This window comes from Gymnogyps californianus, chromosome 18 (genome assembly GCF_018139145.2).
Source record: "Gymnogyps californianus isolate 813 chromosome 18, ASM1813914v2, whole genome shotgun sequence".
NCBI lineage: Eukaryota > Metazoa > Chordata > Aves > Accipitriformes > Cathartidae > Gymnogyps > Gymnogyps californianus.
The window spans coordinates 11,355,134-11,379,896 of record NC_059488.1 but is presented as its reverse complement, the minus strand read 5'-3'; the positions used below and the strand labels follow the sequence as shown (position 1 = coordinate 11,379,896).

The 24,763-nt window shown below is 44.2% G+C and overlaps 1 protein-coding gene across 1 annotated transcript; it reads right to left on the bottom strand.

Moving 5' to 3' along the window:
- Nucleotides 1-1,129: 1,129 nt before the first annotated feature.
- Nucleotides 1,130-22,941, bottom strand: LHX2 (LIM homeobox 2). The gene is made up of 5 exons (XM_050907954.1): nt 22,149-22,941; nt 19,132-19,334; nt 17,888-18,270; nt 9,370-9,575; nt 1,130-1,909 (listed from the first exon to the last, which is right to left on the bottom strand). The coding sequence occupies exons 1-5, from the start codon at nt 22,371-22,373 to the stop codon at nt 1,622-1,624; spliced, it is 1,305 nt and encodes a 434-aa protein (XP_050763911.1). The 5' UTR covers nt 22,374-22,941; the 3' UTR covers nt 1,130-1,621.
- Nucleotides 22,942-24,763: the final 1,822 nt, after the last annotated feature.

The window sequence follows — 24,763 nt, the reverse complement described above, 5'->3', positions numbered from 1 at the left end:
GAATGGCAAATTTTCAGCTGAGAAAGCTGAATAAATGTAGCGCTTTTAAAACCAAAACATTGTTACCAAAGAGTCTGGCCTACTAAATCATCTTCAATGCACTGAAAAGGGCAAAGAACACGAATCTTGGCACCTATCTTGCTGTTTATTTGGAATAATCTTTTAGCAATTTTGATCCAATGGGAATGACGGATTAGTTTTAGAGAGCTAGCCACATACAACTTAACATTTGACTGAAATAAACTGATTGTAACAGGTTTGAAAAGGAACAACCATATGCATCTTAGGTACCACTCAAAATCTATAAAACTACTGGGCAAACAGCATAGTGTATACTCGTTCTTACACATATTTAAACTTTGCTGAGGTATTTCTTTAATTACAGAAGAGCATCTTTAAAAACAATAGGAAAAAAACTCAAAATATGAGTTATATTCTGCACAGATTTTGGGGGTAGAAGGAATTCAATTGCATCAAAAGGTCCATAATCATTAAAGGAATAACCACTTTTATTAGTATCGATAATATCATATTCTTCCTTGGCTTTTTATTCCTTCAAAGCATTACAAAAAATGTAAGGCTCTGACTTTATAAAACATAATTTTGCCTCAACTTTGCCCATCAGTGTTGTAAAATAACCTGAAATACTTCTGTCTTTTTCCTAGGGAAAACATTACCGAGTGTCCGCCTCTGTAATGGACTGATTGTGGCCACACAGCTGTCGGATACCCCGCTTGCCTCCTCCATGGAATGGGACAAGCCACCTCTTGCACAAAAGCAAGATTGTTTTCATAAATGCTAGCTGAAGTCAAGTTTCTTTCACGTAGCAAAATTAAGTATAGTTTTTCTGTTTGAATTTTAACATTATCTGATAACTTCTACCTGCACCTAACAGTTACTTATTTCTCTACAATGAAGATACCTAGACTGTTGTACAAGCTGGATTTCTCACCCATATATACTTCGGGAATAGGAGGAATGTATACATCATATTTAGGCTTTATCCTAGGCAGATACTGTGTTTGAAGTGCAGTTTTCTAATCCTTTTAAATATAATCAGCCTATCTTGATTGTGACACTAATGTTAAATGTAACTGCAGCCAGTACCAAGTAGTTTCCATAAGTGGTTTTATTACTGGTTAGATTTTACAAATTCTGGTATTCGAACAGACTTCGACCTTAAAATTCTAAAACAACAAAGCAACCAATGAAAGGCTTAGGACTATTCAAAGTAACAAACTCTTAACATTTTTGCCCTGGTCATAAATATACAGAGAGAAAAAGAGAGAAGTGGACATGGAATCCAAAGAATGTAGATAAAACAGTATATAAGGCACATGGCAGTCTTTGAAAATACAGAAGCTTTAGCCAACTTAAATTAATTGCTGTTTCCCTTGCTCAGTCCACAAAACTGTACAGTTACACAAATGTTGTGTTGCAATAGATCTTCCAAGTTATTCTTCAGTCCATACTCCGTAATACCAGAACACTACATTTCCTTCTGTTTTTTAGGAGAGATCCTAATTGTGGTTAGTCAGTTGCTCAAAGCCTCTATTAAAATACACTTGGAATTTCAGCTAAGAATAATTTCTTTTTTAAAGAAATTATTAAGAAAGAGTCATCAGAAAAGATTTGTGAGAGTTGTCTGTGAAGGACTTCGAGATTCATGAACCTCAAGACTTCCGGGCACTGATGTCAAGACAGATGTCACAGTAGGCATAGTAGGATTAGTCAAGTCCGTTAAAGTAGTGGGAGTGCTGGATGGACTCATGGAGGCATTGGATATTTCTGAGGCAGGACCTGAAGGGGTCCCTGCTTGGAGTGTTGAGTCTGAAGTCTTATCCACCCCTGTGTTTTCTTGACGTAAGAGGTTCCGTCTGAATTTGGCTCGAGCATTTTGAAACCAAACCTGAAATAGTTTAATATAACAGGGTAGCATTTAAAGAGCTGCAGTGTTTAAAAAAGCAAAAGCATTCTCACAAATTCACCAACACTTGAATTGGGGAAGATGTTTTTACTGGTAACATGCTAGAAAAGTAGCCCCAGTCACGAGAAGTGTCCTTTGCATGCCTGAAAAGCATTCCTCTTTCCCTCTCCTGCAATCCTGTATAAACAGTCTGCCTGGGACAGGAGTGGACTAAGGATGGAGGAGAGGAGTCTTTCTGTGCAGGCTATGTATAAAGATGCTTAGAAATTTGGCAGCCTGCATGAATCCTCGATTGCCCTCAATCCCAGAAGTATTTGTCTGGATGAGGCAGACATCAAGCATCTGATGAATATAAAATATTCAGCACCCTCATATCTCAAGTCCATCTCCCATCGTAAGCAGCAGGTGACACAGACCCCAGCACCCTGCCTTTCTGCGGACCCCAAGAGCTCTCCCAGGAACTTTCTCATGTCTCAGTGTCTGCAGTGCTCTCACTTCTCTAAAAGGACTGTCCCTCTTTCTTACTCTTCTCTTACTCTTCTTTATCAAATGCTTCAGCTCCCTTCACCTATGCCAGTCTCCTTTTTCAAATGTTTTCAGTACCGGAATGATGTCAGGAAAAGAGGCTTGAATGGTATTAAAGACCCACATTGCATTAAAAACTGTCATTTCAGTAGTATTTATATCCACATACGGAATTTTTTCCAAGATTGCTACTCCTTGCATTATTTGATTATTATCTATGAGTGAAGGACAAAAGCAATGACTTCATCTTTCTCAGTTCAATTTCAGTGTTTAGGTCCAAGTTAATAATGCTTTCCACTGTCTGCAGGATTTGTTTAAAGATAAAATATTTTTCTGACCTATTTGAAAATAGATAAAATAAAATGTATTTGTGAAACTTGCATGAAACCTAGGTACAGCACATTACTTTGACTAAATTTGAAAATGTCGTTAAATACCCTGTGTTCAACCTGATATGTGTTGATACCAGGTAATTTTACTGCTACAAACTAGCTGAAATTTCACTGTGCTTATTTATCAGAAGGCCTCTGGCATTGTTACATTCTTTACAACGGACTCAATCGTGATCCCACTGTCCTCACGTTGACTTGCTATAAGGAATAGGACCGAGTCTTTCCATTCCAGATGCAATGAGCCTCATCATCTCTGTATCTGCCGGAGAAAGGAACCGAGCGAGTGAAAGGATCTGCATAGCCATACAGTATCTCCATCAGATTTCTCCTCTGTGGCCTGTACAGGGAACCTGAGTGCATGGAGCTCACAAGGCCGCACCAACCTGTACAGAAGTTCTGACCTTTAACTCTGAAACAGCATGGCCCCTGCCATAGGATCCGCTTTAAGCCAGACCGCTAACAGAGGAGCGATAGGTAAATACGAGCAGTCCTGTAAGGTGTTCTCTTTGCACTCTCAGCTTGCCAGCCGCAGTTAGAACTGATGAACATGTCTCAGCTGTTTTTCCTCTGACTGGTTTTCTTCTCATCTGGATGCTCCAGCCCCCAAATTTCTCCTATTGAGCACTCTTACTTTTTCTCTGGAAACCTTTCTCCCCCAACCAAGGGTCTTTAAGGTGCACCCCTTTTCTCTCATGCTCTCTCCAGTGAATGCCACAAGGAAATAATCCTCAGGCACAAATTCTAGCAGTGGCCATAGGAGCTGCCTTCATGGGCCATGCATAAATCACATCCCTACAGGTCCTTGTTTCTGAAAGCTCAGTATTTTAAAACGGTTTATGTTGGCATTCCCTTTGTTAAAATACTTAGTTTAAATCAGTTTCATATATGACAAGAAAACAAAAATCTTCTCCTAAACTAGCACGCGTAAAAATATTCTCATGATTTTATAATATAGCCCGTTACAGCAGTAAACCTGTTAAAGGCCAGCGATGTGGTCAAAATGAGGCAAAAACAAATGTGATATTTTTGCCTGACACATTCACAGCCAGTGTCCTCTCCTATGGCTCTTCAATCGGAGCCACGCAAGAAGGGAGGCGCGGAAGTGTGTGCGCAGGGTTCTGAGCAAGGCGAGGAGCCTCGTGTGCAGGGGATGCAAGTGAAGCAAATCAGTTTGTTCTGGTCATTCAAGCCGCAAAGTCTCAAGCGCCAACTAGTTAGGAATGGTAAAAAATAGCAATTTGAACATTTATGGGATTTTTTTTACCTTTCAGTAAGAGATAATTTATATTTGTCTCACAAAGTAATTTGGGTTTGATTTTTTTAATATACTTTCCAGCAATTGTAAAAAGGATAATACATATGAAGGTGAAATGGAAGTTTAGAGACTGCCACTGTTGGTATGTATGTGTACCATAGTTATGTAATAATTAAAACAGAACAGACAAAAACACTAGTCCAGTTGCATATACACATACTTCTGCGTAATTTCACACTTACGTTCATTAAAAATATACATATTTATATATGCAGTAGTCCCAAATATGAGTAACATTTCCATTTGTGTTTACAAAACAATTTTCTTGTTTAAAGTGCATAAACCTGTAGAAGGCACCATAACTATTTTGTTTATTTACATTGTTCCTAAATGTCCGACTGCCCCCTAACCTTAACAGGGCAAGAGACCTGATGGTATTTTTTCTGTTTGTGATTTGAAACATGTAATATGTAAAGAAAAGTGAGCAAGATTATTGGTGTTTATGTATTCCTCTTTATCGCCCACTAAATATGAAAACCTGTGCTCAGATGCCCTTACCAGTGACCATTCATGCAGCTTTCAGGAGCTGCACATGTAACACGGTTCATTCTCTCTTTAATAGCGGTAATTCATGTTAGACATAGAAAATATTACATAATCTTGTAAGTATTATTCAAAAATAGAGATTATATGACTACTTTCACTTCCTTCCTCACTGAGATCTTGTCACAGTTAATCACCTAATGGTTATGAAGCTCTTTAAAATTGTCCAATAATAAATATTTGTATTATTACTGAAAAGACATCTAAGTATTTGTTAATTGAAATTCTGAAAATACCTTGTCTTATGATAGAAAGGGATAACATAATTATCACAATAGTGATATTCTGGTATGCACTTAAGATATGACAGTATTCAGCAAAGACTTCACATTGAAGAGTAGCGAAAGAATTAAAACTATTGTTTTCTGAGTTGTAGGAATGTAAGCCTGCTTCTCTACTGCCCTGTGTCGTTACTTATAGCTGTGCAAAGTAGCGTGTAAGAGCTGGCAAGTCAGGGTTGCCCATCCATAATGGCAGTAGTGCTATATGCTCACATTGGCAATTCAGGCCCTGCACCTGTAACGGTATTACAGTAAAGTAAAGAAATAATAACGCAAACATACATAACTGAAAGAATTGTTCCAGAAGGACTTATCTCACATCAATTACACAATTAGGAATCTGGTCTTCAGTACTGAGGAATAAACAAAATCATTGGGAAGTATTTAGTGGTTTTCTGTCCAACTGTATCATTATAAGGCTGAGCTATTTCAAATCAAAGGGGAAAATATGGACCAAACCTCCCACTGAAAAATAAAAGCAGCTGTGAGACCCACCACTGATGCTACCACATTCTGGTTAGCGGGGCTGGATGCCTGTAGCTGGGCAACTCAGCTGCTAGGTAGAGTAATATTTACTGTGGTTAAAATATTATACTATCTCTTCAGTGATCTGTGCAGCTAACTCATTGTCTCCATCAAGTAAAATAGGAATAAAATAACATCTCCATATGATAGGGAAGTATTGAAAATAAATACGCTCAGTATTGTAAAGGATTTGGATACTGCAGTGAATAAGATCATCTAATCACCTTAGATAATTTTATTTTCTTGTTTGTAACACCTCCATTGTTGCAACTGTTATATATTAGTTGTATGAATAGCTTGTGCCAGAAACAAATTTTTAAACACAATTTTGCTCATTCACACAGCTACCTGGAGACATTTAGGTTTACTGAATTTTGCTAACTAGTAAGTGGAGAAACAAAAATATAAAGGATGTTGCACCACAAAGCAAACTACGTTCACTCATTGAACACACATTCTGATTACTCTGTTGTAATCAGTAAACACACAGTTAAAGGGGAACTATGGGATATTTTATGAATGGAGGCTCGGTACAGAGTCTGCAGTATGCTAGCCTAAAGCAAATCTTCACCGAAAGGTAGCGCAGGGTACCCACGCATGATTGTGAAAATTTTCATGCTTGTTGGCTACTGGAAACTGAATTAGCAAAGTCCAAATGCATGCAGTAATCTTTGTAGGGTTTTCATAGCAACTTTACTGGGGAGTGATTCAAGAAAGAATAAGCAGTGTACAAGACACCCACTGAAAAATAATTCTTTATGTTCCTAAACTGCTTTTGCCATGGATAATCATGTTCCAGACCCCTGGGGAGAGAAGAGGTGCATACCTATAGCTAGCAAACCGTAACTTCTTAGGGCTATCTACTTCCACCTTCCCTTTCTAAACTCACAAAAAGAAAGATCAATTCCCAAAAGCGGAACATTTATGCCAGTTAGTTAGTTCACAATTAGCTGGTCACTTTAATTATGAATGATAGCTTACAATAATGGGCTTGTGTTCCCCAGCTGCGGTACAAGAGGTATATGAATTAAATTGCAAATATAAAGCTAAATTGGAATGAAAATAAATAAAAATAGGGGTTAAAATTATAAACAGGCTTACTGTGATTCTAATGTGGCTACTTACGGAAAATAGTCTGCATTACAAAGCCACTGAAGGGAATGTAATTTATGAAGCAGTATGTTAAATTTCCATGCCATTCCACTTCTGGACATGTGTAGCTGATGACTAATGGTATATAAAGCAAAGACAGAAGTCAGGTCTTCCAAATCCAATATCACAGATCATTAAGAATATGGTCAAATTCTCTGCTCATCTACAAAGTACCCTCATTACATGTTATGTGGGACTGTCTATATAGTAAGGGCACTATAGCTGTTTCCTAAATCGCTAGGAACTCTACTACGTGTGTTTAGGAAGTACACTGGTTTCAGAACAAGAGAATCTGTTTTTCCTGATCTGCTGCCTTGCATTTTCTGTTAAAATATATTCTATTAATGATATACAAAGAACCACAATCCTTCATCAGCTGAACTGAGATCTGTACATAGAGAAAATACAACAGCTTACAAACACGCCTAATAACAATATAGGGAATGCGGAAGATTTCTTACTACTGGCAAGTGTGCACGTACGTCTGGGAGTCCATGCGCCTTCGGTATGTAAGACAGACTAATATTAATGATGCTTGTTTAGATCAATAGTGTCAGTGAATTACTTTGTGTTCAGTAAATGACACAGACGGAATGCCAACCTTTCTGGCTCAAAAGAATTAACAAGTGACACTATCTCAGTAACCAAAATCATGAAGAGTTTTCCCCAGCAAAGAGCAACCCTGAAACTCATACAGGTGAACTTCAGTGTTTGAAAAATTGCCTCTCACAGGTTAGAGAGAAACCAATTGTGCAAAAAGGTTCTAAAATAAAAAAAACATGTTTGGTTTTTCATGGCCCGAATTAATTTTCAAACAAAAAGTCCAAGAGTATGGAGTAGAGAGTGCTCATAACAGACAGGAAAACTCAAGTGATACCAGACAAAGTATCACTCCGAGCCATTGTCTTGAATTGCCTCCAACAGCATCATCCTCTGGGTGCAATCCTCACCACCAACTATTACCTTCCACCACTCTTCAGCTAAAGGAGCCCAGACATAAAGGAGTATTTAACTGTGAAAGTAAAAGAAGTGAAACACCAATTACCAAAATGATAAAAAATGTTTAGTGGAATTGGAAGGGTCTGCCACAAAAAAAGAGGAACCACTAAGCACCTTAAAACTGCAAGATGTGATATGTTTAAGATGGAAACAGAAGCAATGAAGAAACTGGAAGAGGAACTGAAGTGTGATGGAGATGTGGAATCCAATTTTGGAGACAAGGAAATACATTCTGAAGAGGAAGGAAGAAACAGAGACAATAACTTGGAAAAAAGTTGGAAGGAAAGACCCATTAGGTGAAAAGAGAAGAGAGAGATGGAAGTCAAGTTGGTGTGGAGTGAGGAGAGAGAACAGAAAGATGATCAAGAGAAAGACACTTTCTAGACACTGATCTCATTTCTTAATGCACTATGTGAAATTTCTCAGATAATTCAGGTGTGAGTGCACTGTAATGGACAGAATAGATATTACTGAAGTGTCTAAACTCTGAGGGTAAAATAGAGGAGAAGTGTCAAAACAAGGATAGACAAATGCAGTTAACTTATTTTGCCCATGTGCATGGATAAAGGAGAGCTGCTATGAGAGGCACTACGTCAAGCATTAGGATGTGCACTAGTTATATCGGAGGAATCTGTTCCACCACCGCAAATCAGCCTCATAAAAAAAAAAAAAATCCAGCTGTGGCGGATATAGCCAAGAGAAGTAATTACGTATGGTTTTTCATTAGTAGTTTTTACTGGGAAGCCTACAAAACCTTTATTCCTTGTTCTATTAGGTATTAACACTGTAAGGTCCAGAATCTCTCCAGTGAATTCAGTTTTTCTCAATATTTTTTGTCTACTGCCCTCCACTTGCCTATGAATTTGTGAGAGCTGTCCACCATGCTTTCCCAGGAGTCTGTGTCTGAGCCCCACCTGTCTCTATGAAGCTCACAAACCATTTTTCCAAAATTAAGACCCGTTTAAAAATTTCAGCAATAGATCCTGGAATGCCATGGCTCCTATATGCCCAAATTTATCTCTAGGTATAGTTATTTGGATAAGTGCCCATTAAAATTGACTTCTTGAATCAGAACTATAAATTAAAATGGAGCTGAATCAACTAATATTCTGACCTTTGCTTCCCGTAATAGTTCAAACAGAGTGTATATCCGTGAAGCAAGAAAAATCCAGCTTTCAGAGAAAAAGTACTTTTAAAATGCAGTCTCCTTTCATTCTAAGTTACTACACTATGAATAAAAAATTAATATTTGAAAAATTAAATTTATGTCCACTTCAATTATGAAAGAAAAGATAACCTCCTTGTCCTGATAAAATAAATTCAAACTGCTGATTAATTTCTTATAATGGTAAACATTCACAGTAATTTCTAAATTAAGAGCTCTCTATTTACAGTGAACACACTAACTAAAATAATTCACTTTTTCTTACAGCAGATTGGCAGCGAAAACATGCACCAGAATTAACTAACTACAGGAAAACAAGCAGGGCCCCAAACCTTCATAACTGTCATTAAAAATTAGAACCCAAGAGATCTGCTTTTGGGAAACTGAAAAGAAATAACTTTTCTCATGCTTTCTAGGATTTAACTGAAGTCTCACAGAATGTATGAACGATTAAGAAAAGCTTGAAAATCAGCAAAATCCATGGCATTTTAAATATAAAATTGATATTTTATTTACTTTTCAAGACAAAAGACTGCTCTTCTTACCTGAAGAACTCTTTTGGTCAGGCCGGTTTTCTGAGCTAGCTGTTTCAAGTCCTTGGCATCAGGATTGTGATTAATAGCAAAGTATGACTTCATTGTCCGCAACTGGTGGTGTTTGAATGATGTCCTCATACGCTTTGTTTTTTGATTGCTGGGGTATTGCTGGTCTCTATCCAGGTGGTCACCATCGTTTTCATTGCAACTTAAAGCTTAAGGCAACAAGAGGAAAAGGCGTGTAAATCTATTGCTCTGTGACCAACATTGTTTGCAGTTCATCTGAGTGCAGCAATTAAAATAACATACCATGGCATGCATTGTACTGGTACAAATGCTACTTGCCTTCCCCTCCATTTCTGCATCTTCTATTTTTCCCTTACAATAACCAGCCTGCAAGGACCCTCACCTGCCTCTTTATGGCTTTTAAAATGTCAGGTCTGTTTCCTTTTTTCTTCCCTCCATCTCCACACAGCCTTTCCTCCACTTTCTGCTTGTAGGACAGTAGCTGTCCTCAACTCTGTAAAGTGTTTTAATGTACTTTGTATCACTATAAATTGCATTGTAACGTACAAAGAAAGCTGTACAATACAGTCCACTTAAATCTCGATGGAACAGACCAGTTAAAATTATAATTATTTCCTCCATCAAACTAAACCCTGTAGAGTACAAGAGAGACCATTAAATGAAACACTATAAAAGAAATAAAGTTTGTGGGTACCAGACAGCAAATTATGACTATAATTTGACTAGCTAAAGAAATAAAGCTGTTAATACAATATATCACTGGCTTGCCAAATAAAAAACATCTTTTTAATTATTTATATGTTTACATTTCCTTTTTTTAAAAAGTATTTGCAAGTACTAGTTTGAATGATCAATTCTGTTATACCCTTTTGAAATCACTGAATGACACTGATTGATACATTTGCATAAATCAACTGTAAAGCCTGTAAAAGAGGTCTGTGAGCAAGGAACATTATAATAATTATCAAGTAGTATTAAATCTTGAATGCCAAGCAAAATAATCTCATAGACCAAAAGTAGTTTTTCATTTATTTGTGCATACAGTAAGCCATAGAAAAACTCTTAAAATAACATTAAGGACAGAGCTTAAATCCACTAAAAAAATCAGGGATATAACTGAAAATTAGCTCTGACAAACTCTCATTAATTTGCTTTTCTATTCCAATTTCTACAACTCCCTTTTAATTTCCTATAAGTTTTATGTTAAACGTAATGAAAAATCCCTACTATCTCTGTTCTGTGGCATGCAAAAAATGAGAAAAAAAATATTTTAAAATGTGAATTATTGCTGAATTTTTAAGCACATAAACAGGTTTGTTTTCAATTGTCCGTTATTGCTAGTTCATTACAATTGAGTACATCTCATAGACATGTCTTTATAGTCTTACTTTAAATTCATGCTGTCCATCAGAGGTTTTCAGCCCTATTGAAAACATACAAATTCTGAAAGGCATGCATTAAAAACAGTTTTTAAAAATATACATAAAATGCATGTACTCATAAGTAAAAATGCATACAGATTCTATAAAGAGCAGTCTTGCATCATGTACAGTAGCTGCTTTGCAAACTTCAGCTTTTCAAAACCTTCTAAAAATATAATGGCACAATACAGAGCAAGGCCTGCAAAAATTCCGCTTTAAGACCAAAAGCATGTTTGTTTAATAGATACGTAGAAAGTGTTTGAAGCCTCAAACTTTTCTGTGTGTTTCTGTACTCCTATAATTTAAAAAACAGCTTAAAAAATTTGTACTGTATGTATAAATGTGTGTGTATGTGTGCGTGCAAGTACGTACATTTGTATAAACCCTTTCCAGACCTAAGTATCTTGTGCCAAATTCTAGCAATAAGAAGCATTTCTGCTTGTTTTCCTGTGGTGTGGCAAGACTGGAAGCACCTGAATTTAAAAGGTATAAGACGCTTAAAAGGAGATAGTAAAAATGCAGTATTAATGGAGCTGGATGGAACGTAGCAAAATGTTTTCTGGTTTAAGAACCGAGATCTAGTTGCCAAACTGGGGTCATCCCATGTGCTCCAGTCTCCTTCATAGCTACAGTTCCTGATGTAAAGAATTCTGGGATGAATAACTGAAACTATATTGCTCATAGCAAATTCTATTATGGAAATGTAAAACCAAGCAGTGCTGGGTTTTAAAATGTACTCACAGAATTTTAGATATTAGTAATGGAAGAGACCTCGGTGTGTTATCTTAAATGCTTTCAAACCCTCCCAGAAATAACAAGGCAGAGACTTAGGAGGAAATGCATTAAAATATCTGTCTGAAGGACTGAGGTCTGTTCATGTTAATATGCAACAAAACAAACCCTAGGGCTGCAAGTAGTTGGATTTTAACCTGCTCCATAGAGAATGAGATACATTCAGGATCCAAGGAAATAAAAGTGATTCTAAACCCTCCCAGAATGGAATGAGGGTATCAGCTTTTCATCAAGCCCTGATAGGACAATGAGCAATTTACTCTTTGAATTTCGCATAATTCTATCTCCTCATCTACTAAATAAAAGTAATATTAAAATGACAGTAAATATGTACCATTTGAGATGGGCAAAATAGAAGTTATAGAACAGATTTTGAAAGTGCACGAGGGTGTCTGCTGTTCGTTGTCTTACACAAGGGCTTTGGGTACCCCCAGGCATCACCCGATATGACATAAGTATTCCTAGTTAGTGCCAATTCCACTCTTGTATTTGGTTGTGGTCCCTGGCACCATCTTCAAAAGCCTATTATATTAGGTCTAATATTATATGCATCTCTCACAGAATCTGAAACGTCTATGGGCGTTGCAGGCACAGAGACACAGAACGGGCCAAGGCTGTAAGCATGTGGAGATTTTAAGAGCTGAGGAGTTTCTGCAAAAGGCATCATGGTGTAAGGCTAACACTGTACATGCTCCTCACGCAACCCTCTTTTTCAGGCACCTCTTCCCTGTTCCTTTGTGGTGTCCTTGCTCATCTCCCAAATGAATTGTTGAACTATCCGTACGTAAGATTTCCATTCAATTGCAGTATCTAGGGCTTCTGCTGGGAGTTCAGAAATACAATTGGTAAAATTCCAGTCCAATAGAGGAGTCTTAAATTAACTAATGTTTCATTCCTGTTTTGTGATAAAACAAATTCTGAAGTGGTGCCGAGTCTCTTTTTTGACCCTAGAACATTTCTAAGGCCCTTGTGCCTTTCCCCTAGTCCCCACATCCAGGCCATTGCCCTCCTGTCCTTCGGCTGGTCTGCCCAGTGGCCAGCTCTTACAGCCTCCTCCATTAGCACCACGATACAAATGTCCGCTTGGCCAGAAGATGGTGATGTCCACAGAGAGCATCACTAGAAACTAAGATTAAAACATTATATTTTGATGTTGGTGACCAAAATATCCTCTGTAGAATAATGCATAATACCGTCTCTAAAAACAGCGACATGAGCGTAAAGCAGGATGTGCTGTTATCTTTGTAACAAACGCTATTTGAAGAAGAAAACTTGGGAGCGTGGTTTCACAGTCAGATCGCCAGATCCTCCCACATGTCGGGATTCGGGGCAAAGCATGTGCTTAGTAGTTAGTAGGTCGCTAAGTACATGGCACATGAAGAAGATGGGAAAGAGGAATTTCCTTTGGGGGAACTTTTGTTCTTAGTAGCTTGTGTTTGACATGTTAAATTACCCAAAAAGAAAGCAAACTAATCCTGATTCTGAAGGAATGATGAAACAAGAGACACATTTGGTGCATGCATCAGCTCTCCATATTCAGTGGCTCAGGAACATACCCCCCTTTCCTTCTGTAATAAGAGAGTCAAGGGGGTGTTTTAACCTTCTGCTGCCTGGAGAGGGAACTTGTGATTAACTAGACTAGGCAGGGGTGCAGCCTTATTTGTTGTTTGGCAGGAGTGTGTAAAGGACTTTGTGGTACCCGCATCCTTGAAGGGGACAAAAGTGAGACAGAGCCCTCTGAATGGTACTTGGGGCAGGAACAGAGATAGTCTTTCTCCCTGGTGGAAGGAGAAGACACTTGGAGAAGGCAGACGCCTGAAATCCTTACCACAACTGGGATTAAAAGGGGTGAAGCTGTGGCACTTGGAGCAGGCAAGGTACCCCTCACTGCTTCTGAGGCGCCTGGCAGCATTGAAAGGAGGATACCTCTGCCAAGCCTTCGGAGCAACAGACACAGAAAGCGCTGCCTCAACCTTGAAATTTCAAGAAGTGTTTCTAGGAAGAGGGAGATAAAGCCTGTCTTAAGGAGCGACTGTCTTCCAGGCTGAGCATCACAAGGCCACGAGAGAGGAGAGCTGGGATTAGAAACCTTCTTTCCTCCGGCCTTCCTCAGCCGCCTCGGACAAAAGGGCTGCGTGTCCCGCTGCCTCCGGGGGCTGCTCGAGGGACGGGCCGCCCCCCCCGCGGCCGCGGTGCCTCTAGGGGGAGAGAGCGGCCCGGGACGGGGCTGCGGCGGGGCGGGAGAACAAAGGGTCCGGAGAGGGGCCGCGCCGGGCCGCCGGCGGGCACCGGGCTGTGCGGGAGGAGCCAGCCGCGGAGGGTTTTTCCCCTCAATTAAGCCAATTGAATGGCGCTGAATAGCCGGTGCGAGTGCGCGGTAATTCCCTGAGCGCCGCGATTAACCCGGGCAGCCCCGGCCGAGCCGGGCTCCTCGCTGCCCGCCGGGCCGGGCTGCAGGGCCGGGGGAAGGGGCTGGCGGCGGGGTCGGAGGGGGCTCCTCTCCCCTCCCCGTGGGGCTCGCCCCGCCGTGCTGTTCCCGAGGGACCCCCCGGCCCTGCGCCACGGCAGCCTTCCTGGGGAGGGAGGGAGCGCTCCCGGGGCCCCGCTCGCCCTTTGGGGAGCGAGCAGTGGCGGCTCGCTGCCCCTGCCCCGACCCCAACCCCTCCGCCTGCCCCAGCCCCGACCCCAGCCCCAGCCCCCCGGGGAGGGGCCAGATGCACCGCGCCCGTGGGAGCCCGAAAGGTGACCACGTCGGGGGGAGAGGAGGAGGAGGGAGAGAAGCAGGAGGGGGGGGGGGAAGGAGGCAACTCTGATTTTTCTTAGGAAATCGCTCCAAGACATCCGCTTTTAAGCTGCGACTCCCGTTTGCTCGCTCTGCAACTGTAGTCACAGGAAAGCTTATTCTGAGCTTTTAGTCCCAGGGGAAACGAGGAGAGAAAGAGAAATTCGCTCTTCAGAACTTCCCAGGCTTTTCCCATTTTTGTCAGGAAAAAAAAAACCCAACTTCTGACAAAGCCCCTTCGGAGAGTCAGCTCCAAACGGCCCCGGCGCTTCCCCGGGCCGTGCCGGGGGAGGCAGGGAGGGGAGGGACCGAACCGAGCGCCAGTGCTGCTGGGCCGGCGGCCGCAGCCCGGGGCCCGTCCGTGCCGGGGGAGCGGGGCCAGCGCCTCAGCAGCCTCCCGTCCCCCGGCAAAGAGCCGCCCCCACAGCCCCCGGTCCCCATCCGCCGAGGATGTGTATCTAGCCTAGATATTTAGTCACCTTCTTACTGAAACACTATGTATCTTCCTGCTAGTAAAGGAAGGAAATATTTCTTAATCTCTTCGCTGTTTGCACAGATTACGGGTATTTTATCAGCTCGTCGTGCCCCAAGTTTGCGCAATACATCTGTCGTTGTCGAGGATATTTTAGTGTCTTCACATTAAAGACAGACTAGATACAAATGAATAAAATATAGCAGGCTGTGGGAGGTTTGGGGTCTAATTCACAAAGGGAGTATTCAGAATTCTTTACAGGTGCTTCTGTGTTCAGCAAGCTTTCAGCCATTGATTTACTGACCTAAAAAAAAAAACCATCAAACTCCATTCCAACAAGTGAAAGAAGAAATTATGATCACAGGAACACAGTTTAAAAAAAAAGAAAGAAGCAAGAAAGAAAAAGAAATCTTTTTGAAGTTTCAGCATCCTTCTAAGCTATTTTCCACTTGTCAGGCTCTATCCACATCTAAAACCCATCATCCCCGTGCAAATGGAGTCTTGTTTAAGTAGGGGGGGGGGGGAAAGTCATTCCAATTCGTGTAGCAGATGAGTATTTGCTGCAATTTACGAAGTAATTCCAGTCTCAACTCTGCCTAAGTTTACGCGTCCCCCTTTTCCCACCACCTCTGGGTGTAGATTTATTTACACAAAGTATTCTACACAAATTACCAGCAACAGATCCCCTCAGAGGACAATATTGTGCATTTCTAGTGCATTTCTGAGAAGGAAATGAGAAGTTCCATTAAAAATAAAAGAAAAACTATCACACTTTTAAACGGTTTCCCTTTAAAAGGCACAAAATCGCAGGCTTTGCAATAATTTGCTAGTTTGTGAAATTTTACATCAACAGGCAGCCTGGTCTGATCTCCAAGATCAATGGCACTTATTATCGTATAAATTAGTCGATTATTGGTTTAGTAAATAGTTAAGTAGACAAATAGGTTAAGCAAAGAAGCCAAAGGTTCCTCAAGGAAGATCTCCTAAGCTTCAGTTGCAGGCTCTAAACAAAAATTAGAAGACCAAAAAATCGGAGGGCAATTATTTTGAAAACGAATTTTAGAAAATACAGTTAAAGACGGTTTATTTAGGAAGTCAGGGAGCAGTAAGACTTTCTCAGGCTGTGCCCCCATCCAGGACAGATGCCGCTGGTTCGGTTTACGGGTCCTTTGAATCTGAACATCTGCCCTGCACAGGGAGACAGCGGAAGGACAATTAAAATCTAATCCCTCCGAAAAGGAGACGTTTTTAAACGAGCAAGATGCATATTTTATGTATGTTTTAAAGCTCAACTGTTACTCGCGAGAACACTACATACACCTTTCATCAACCTCCACCACTGGGACTACTACTGATTCCTGCACTATTTCCAAATTATTCAGCAATTAGTTAAACCAATAATAGCTGGCAATTTTGTTCCCGAGGTGCGTTTGCCAGTTAGAGATGCGCCTTTCCTCCCTGCCATTTTCAGTGCAAACCACTCAGTTTCGTCACTATTGTTACTCTGTCTTTAGGCGCAAAACACTCGCAGCCTCATCCTCCCGGCGCGGTCGCCTACCCCGCACCCGGAGCCCTGGGTGCTGGAAGATCACCAGTACAGCCCGAGACCCCCACCACCACTGCACTTCCCCTCGGTCCTCCCCCCCCGCCCCCAGTCCCCTTCCCCTCTGTGCAAGGCGGAACGGCAGGAGCAGCGCGCAGCCCGGAGCTGCGAGTCCGGGGCAGTCGGGGCGCGCAGAGGTGCGGCTCGAAACAAACGGCAGCAAACTTGGCCTTTACCTAACGACCTCTCCGGGGGGGGGAAAAAAAAAAAGTTAAAGGCAAATCTACGCCCTATGGGACATATCTGAACTTCGTAGATTATAAAAGAAAACATGCTCGAAACAGCGGAGAAGTGCAGACAATACTGAAGCAGCACAAGGGAAGAGGCAAACGAGTTTCGTCTCCAGGGTCTAACGGGACGGCTGAGTTCACAGCTTAGGGAAACTCGGGTCTGAAGTAAACCCCACCTCCGCCTTGAATTCTTCTAATAAAATAAAGATCTAAGAATTTTCTTTTGCCCAAACACTTTTTCCTGTTGCATACAAGGAGCAGTGCTGGAAGACCCAGTGATCACAGCCGTTCTGGTGGGCAGTTACATGGACGAAGAAGAGCGAGGGGAAGGGGGGAAGCAGGGATGGGGGGGGGGGGGGGCGGGCAGGAGACTGCTCGAATTCCTTTGCCTGCAAAATTACAGTGCTGTGGTAGTGAGGAGGTTAAACGAGGAAACACATTAGAAAGTTTGCAGCTCGATGCAGAGAGCCCGAGAGACAGGGCTTCTGCAGAGACTGCTTGTGGCTGCTGCCAGGTTTGCTCCCTTTCTTCTCGCTGCTGCTCTCAGTTAAGAGGCAGGGGCTGCGACTCGGGGCAGCGAGGGCTTAGAAAGGGGATGCTGTGAGTTTCCCGACTCTTCTCCGAGTCACATCTGACAAACAAAACTCCAGCCGAACTTGTCATCGTGTGAGCAGACTGGAGGCTGCCTGCAGACACCTGCTGCCTGCAGCCCCTGCCCGGGCTCCGCGGGCACCCGCACCCCCAGCCCTGCACCCCCCATCCGCCTCCCGCTGCAGGTCCTTGGGAAACAGCCACTTTCTTACTTCTTCCCTTCTCTTTCCTTCCAAAACTCTGAGGTGCAAGAGCTCAGGCCAAGGGCAGAATAGTTCACCCATCAGCAGCCTTTGAGTGTAGCTACTAAAGAAAATTCACAGCTCTCTGAAGTGCTAACTTACAATCTCTGGTTTCCAGATTTTATTTCAGGCTACACTCCCCCTTCTCCCCCTCCTTAACCAGATGACCTTGCTTCAAAACATTTTATTTCCAGCTGACGTGAAAAATGCTAACATATTAGCTTCTGTAATTGCAGTTTGACAGCACTTGATCTTAATAATTATGCTGCAGCTAAACTATTATTAACGGTTTAAGCTAAAATAAACGGAAATCCCCCTTTGGAAGTGAACAGAAACAAACCATTTGAATTGTTCGGGGGTCTCTTACCTGCGTTGTAGGCTGCCAGATCTGCACCAGGCCCCGGGCTCTTCCTTTTCCTGGGTCTCCCCTTCTGGACGGTCCCCACGCCGTTGTAATAAGGCAGTCCCAAAGTGTTGGCAGAGCCCGCTCCCAATGCCGGGCCCTTCCCAGCGGCTACATCCGAGTGATTGAAATGCACCTGGTACTCCCCCTGGATGAGAGTCTCGAAATGGAGGCGGCAGTACACCAGATTGTCCTTCATGCCAAAGTGATCGCCGGTGGTCAGCATCTTGTTGCAAGTGGTGCAAGTGAAGCAATTTAAGTGATATACCAAATCCCTGGCCCTCATGACCATCTCGGAGGCAGAAATCCCCAGGTGACACCTCGCACATCTCTGCACCGAAAACCTCCTGCAAAACAGAACGGCCAGAGGAGACGGTGAGAGGCGCATCCCCCCCCTCCCCCCTTCGTCGGGTCCGCCCGCAGGGCGGCAGAAGGAGAGGGGCTGCGGGGCCCGGGGCGGCCGCCTCAGCCGGGGCAGCGGCACAAAGCCGGGACGTTTGCGGAGCGGCTTCGCTCCCCGGCCGCCGCCCGCCAGCCGGGCGGGCACCACGGGCTGGGACCCCGGGGGGGGGGGGGGCTCGGTCCCGTTTCCCACCTCGCAGCGCAGCTCCTGCCCCGCCAGCTCCCAGCAGGAAAACGCGCTGACCCCCGCCAACTTCCCCGCATCCCCGGGGCCGGAGGAGGCTCCGGGCCCCGCGCACGGCCCGGGCCCGCGCAGGAGGCACCGCCGCCGGGCGAGGACCAGCCCCGCTGCCGGCCGGGCTGACAGCGTGCCCGGGGCTCAGCCCCATCCCTTCACCCCGGCAAAGGGACATGGGCGGGGAAGGCAAGCCCTTCCTAAGGGTGAGGGTGCCGCTCCGTGCCCTGCGTGTTCAGGGCAGCAAACACGCTTAGCTCCCCTTGGCCGTTTCATTTCCCTTCGCAGCCCGAGAAGGCTGGGCAGGGGACGCCTGCCTGAAGCCCCCACTACCCGCAAGCAGGCTGGGAGCGAGCTGTGCCCGGGCCGTGCCCTCCTCCCCAGAACACGGGGCCCATCCCCACCATGAGCCTCCCTCTCCAGTGGGAGGTTTTAGGAGCCCACAGCCTGCCCCACGGGGACGGCGTGCCCACGGATCCCCTCCGCAGTCTCTTCAGGACAGGGTTTGCTCAGCGTGGGGGGCCGCGAGCAGGTCCCCCCTCCCAGGCTGGTGGCTGAGGGCAGGCTGTACCTGTAGTAATCCTCCTTGCAGTAAATGCTGCCGTCCTTGCTGAAGCAGGTGAGCTCGGACTCCAGGTTGAGTTTACATTCACAGCACTTCAGGCAGCGCATGTGCCACTGTTTATCCACAGCCAGGAGGTAATAACGGTCGGAGATTTTCCCCCCGCAGCCGGCGCACAGGGCAGCCCTGTCACTGCTGATGGAAGGCATGGTCTGCTGGGGGAAAACAATTACAGACCGTTAGCGAGAGGGAGAAACTCTTGTGCACTGCTGGGCTCCCCCCTCCCCCTGCCCGGCCGGGGCCGGGCTTCTCCTCTCCCTTGCAGGGGCTTGGCAGACGCGGAGCAGAGGAGGGGAGAGGGGGCTCCGAGCCCGGCCGCCCCGACCTGCCTCCTGCGCCCGGCAACGCGGGTCCCCAGGGTCCCGCGGCATCCCACCTTCCCGGGAGGAGGCGGGGAGGAAGGCGAGACAAGAAGAAAAACACCCTGGGTTTTAGGGAAGGCGTCCGGATGAGACGCAGGATTTTTCTCCTTTTTTTTTTTGGTGGATTTTTCAGTCCCAGAACAAGAAAAGATGCTGTTCAATAAACAGGCGCACTAATCGCAGAGCAGGGCAAATCGCAGACAGTTAATTTTAAAATTTATTATTATGGATATACTGAGAGTGTCTGCATAGTTAATGCTCTGTGAGTGCGTGTATGTGGAGCGTGTCTGTGTGTGTATTTTCCTAGCTATAAAATTCCGAGTGAATTACGATCAAACCCCCTAGTAGTCACAGTGCTACAGACAGAGCTCTCTCTGCAAGCTGGTTCCAAACAACACGTATCCAAATCTGCTGTGACCCAAAGCACTAAAGGGATCAGTAAATAAAACTGCGGAGAAGACGAGCATTACTAAATCCGAGGTGCAGAATGTTTTATCAGGAAAACGAAATAGTGGGAAACGTGTAGGAAAGAAAGTGGGGAAAAAACAACAGAGCACTTTAGATTATGCTGGGATAAACTTGGAAGCAATAAAACTAAATGTAACCCCTATATAATTTAATAGTTTAGTGTCAAATCACAATCCAATCGAAACCCTGCAAAAAACAAATACATACATATTCTGTCAACTTCTACCAAAAAAGAAAGAGAGAAAAATATCGGAAACCGGTTAAGCATGCTTATTTATTTTAGCCGGCACCTTAAAACAGTATTCAAGAGAGGAGGCTCAGAGTGGAGCAGTGTTTATGGCAGACCTTGCAATGCGCTGCTGTCCACTTCGTTCCAAACTTACTATTATCCGCTTTGCACAAAAGCACACTGCAGATTTGTTCGTGTGCAAGAGAACCCGAAACATTTTTTTTACAGATGTGACAAACACGCAGTTTGTTTTGATTCGGGGGGGGGGGGGGGGGGAGAAGTTGTTTGTTTACTTTTAGAGCCTTTTACTCTAGAGCCTTAAGTCCTTGCGCAAAGCAAAAAGAAAAGACAGCTAATAGGGAAGAATCGAAAGAAAATGAAGCTATTTTTTCAGCATATGCTGGACTGATTACTTTCACCCAGTACTTGCAGAGATCACAAAATCCCATCGCTATGAGCACTACTGTTTGCACTACACCATTCCCACTATCAGAACTACATATAAATAAAATTATGGCACTACATTGGTATGTTAGCCACACAAGTCCACTGATAGCTTATTTCTTTAAGGCATTAACTGAACTCTGATTAGGTACCGTTTTACAACCAAAGTAGTTTCTTGTAAATCCACTTTAAATGAAATACGATTTTTCTGCTTTGCTTTTCCGGTAACAAAAATATTCTGAGATCCAGAAATGGTATTTAAGGATCCAGTATTCTATCCCACGATTTGTTATATACACATGTGTATGCATATACTTTAGATATAGATATATAAAGGTATCATGCCACAATATTTATTCCAGGAAAGATCATTTGATATTGTTTAATTGCACGGAGAAATACTAACTTTTCCAAAGAAAACCAAAACCATTTAGATTAGAAATCACCTTCCACCCTTATAGTATAAAGGCTGTTTTTCAGCCAGTATTTCAGGATTAAGTACTCTCACTGTCACCTTTAAGTAAATTTCTACATAGCATTAAGAGAAATAACACATACTGATGAAGTTTTAAAAACCGAGAACAGATATCTTCCTTGCATATGCCCGTATCACCTTACAAGAGAGCATTTAACCAAAATACGGGATCATTTCACTTCAGAATTATGATTTCTTAACAAAAAAGTACTATACATAAAATGTTGAATCAGTTAACATACTTCAGAAATCCCTTCCACTTTGCTAGCTTAAGTCTGGTTAGAAGGATGCATCTTTTTATTATCCAAATGTATTAATATACAAGTACTACGCATCAGCAGACGTAAGATAAAAAGTGCTAAAGTTATAAAAATTTGCATCCATCCGTCTGTCTGAAACATACCTTCTAGTTCTGTTTGCCATGTTCACAAACCTAGTATTCATATATATTACAATTATTTTTAAAAAATCATAATTTAAAGGCACTCGAGTTTGTTTTTTTGTTTATAAATGCTATAATGACTACCTCAGTGTAGACATCCTACCTGAAAAATAACACAGAATTGGATTCTTTCGTGTTTGTGTTTCCATTCTGCAGACGAAAAATTCGCTGTGCCAAAATGTTATCTGTATAAAAGCATACTTTGCCTCTTCCTAAAAACTTTGGAAGGCCGGGCAGGCTGGGGGAAGGGAAGTTCTTGGACGCTACCAAAAGGCTGGTCTATCTTTCTGTTTTCTCGCAAGAGCAGTACCGTTCATTTCACCCAAGCGTTACTATTACTATGCATATTATTAATAATTAACAGTTTCATGGCTTTCCGCACGGTTTTATTTAATCTTTTGGGGTGCCTTTATGCTTAATTTTCTTCTGATTTAGCATTTTGCATACGTTTCCCCCCGATCTGTTATTTTAACGGAAAAGCTGTATCTTTGAGGGGTTTATTATGTTTAGGGGGTTGAATGACTCTCCCATTCCTTCGCCTCCTACCGTTTCGGTCTCTCCCCTGTCTATAGCCGAGCTGATGGCCGGTGCTTCGCTTTTGGTTCTCCGATCCATCTCGTCGATGACCCCGTGCATCTCCGAGCCGGACAGACTGTGGAAAAGCATCGCTGAGGAAGCAGAGGAGGAGGCCCCGAGTTGCTGCTGCTGACAGTTGTCGGGGTCCCTGCAGGAGCCCAGAACTTGCATTAACCGGAGCCCTCCCCCATGCATCTAGCACGGCCGCCCCGTCTCTCCTTGGGCTCCGGGCTTTTCACCCCGGCAGAGATCTCCGGAGCGCAGCGCAGGCACTGATCCGAGGTTTCAAGGGGATGGGGTGCAGAAAAGGCGGGCGAAGGGGATGAGGGAGAGGGGATAACTGGTGGTGTAAGCTTCGGGGCTTGGATCTAGTCTGTTGCGCGGCCCCGGCACATCCCTCTAGGAGGCTTCTTCAGTGCAGGGCTCATTGCCCCAGGTGCAGTCCCAGGCTTTATGCTCTGGCCCAGCTGGCAGAAGGCTGGGCAGGTTTACGGTTGGGAGGGATTAATAAATAATAGAAATATAAAAAATTAAACCATCTTCGGTGAGAAATAAATTAAAAAAAGATAATAACGACAAGCCCCCTACATCGTACTGTGCGAAATTTGGAGGAGGAAAGCGAGGGAGAGGGAGGCTGCAGCAGGCGGAGAGCAGGCTGGTGCTGCAAGGAGGATGGGGCGGATGCCCACCGTACGCACTCACAGTCCAGAGGGCTGGCAGCGGCGGCAGCTCAGGGGCAAAGTTTGCTCCTTCCCCCGCTCCTCCCCCAGCCCGCTGGAGCTCATTGGGAAAAGAAAAAGCCAAGGGGAAGGAGGAAGAGTTGGATGGGCACCAGATGGGACGGGCACTCGGCGGCCCCCCTCTCTCCTTAAAGCGGCGCGGCCCGCGGGACCCGGGGCGGCTGCTCGCAAGGCGGCGGCGGCGGCGGCGGGGCGGGGGGGGGCGGGGGGAGCGCAGCGGCGGAGCGGAGCCGGAGCCGGAGCCGCCGCCCGCCGCGGTGCCTGCGAGCGGCGCGTCTGCAGCCCGGGCGCCGCGCGAGGCTCCGCGCCTTTTCTACAGCCCCTCTGACATCATGTCCTGCCCCGCCGCCATTGGCTGCCGCCGCGCCCGGGCCCGCCGGCATGTGCTCGGGGCTGGGAGGCGCGGAGGGGCGCGGGGCCGCGGCCCGCAGTGCCCGCTCGCCCCCGCTCGCCCCCGCGGAGCCCGCCCGGCCCGGCCCCTGCGCCCCGGCCCCGGCCGTCCGGGGACCCGGAGCGCTGCCACGTCCTCTTCCCCGCCGCGGCGCGGCCGCTCCGTGGCCTCGGGAGTGCCTGAGGCGGCCGCTGAAGGCCGGGACCGGGACCGGGACCGGCACCCGCTTGGAGGTTTGCGTTTGCCGCCTGGCGACGGTCAGCGACGTGTGTCGCCTTGGAGCAACAAAGAGGCTATCGGGGAAAATGCCTCCAGCGCGGGAGAAGTAGGGGGTCAAAAGTTTGTTTAGGATCCGAGATCGTGATCCCCCAAACATTTATTACTGAGTGCACCCAACAACACTCATTATGAAAAATATTCACCGTTAGAATATAATGACTTGTGTCATTCAAGTTCGTGAAGCCTTCCACTGACCGAGGCCTCTCACTTCTCTTATTTCCAAGTAGACTGTAAGAAAACCAGGCCAGGAAGGTCTCTGAACTTGAGGAGAAGCTTCAGGAAGTCTCCAGAAAAGGCAAAGAGTACACAGGGAAACTGTTCATGATGTCTAAATATTTATCCAGAAGGTGGGTAGTAGGGAAGGACTAATTAGTATTAAAGATGTCAAATATCACACTTCTAATTATATTAGAAAAGGTAGCACAACGGAAAGTAAATCTGAATGCACATCTGAGATCATGAGACTCGCTGCTTAATCTGCGACTGCAAATTATTACATCACTTAGCGTATTACTGTTAGGTGTTGTTTTCTGACATAGTGATTCGCCTCTTACAGGTGTAGTGCAGTTAAGACTATCTTTGCTAAAACTGGAATTACTCCGTTTATAGCCAAACTTTGCTGGTTTTATGTGTTCCCTTCTTACAATAATCTAGGCTTTTTATCATCTTTCTGTTGGGATTGCTCTGAGTAGTTAAATACATTTGCATGTCACAAAGGAGAACAAAGTGTCTCTTGTAGAAATGCATATGAAATAGCCACAAGACCCCTCAAGAAACCATACAGAATGCAAGCTAATTTGGCATCTGTGGGAACTATCCAAAGACTGTCCTAAAATCAGACCTTGGAAACAATGGAAGTTCATGTTTTAATTCAGATTAGAATTCTGCAATAGAATTAGTGGAGCTGTATAGTATTCACCTCGATAAAATCATCTTTCCCTTCCTCTGTTAAATTGCAAGACATTTCAAATACCGTCTGTGATGGGAGATTTGCCTCCAATAACAGAGATGTGGAATATTGCTCACTGGACACTACGTACACCATTGTGGAACACCATTCTGTTGTGTTGTGTTGTACCTAAGCAATTTGCTGTATATATCCTTATCTACAGCAGCATGCTGTACTATCCTTACACGTTTTAATACCAGTTTAATTCCCTATCACGTAATTGTTA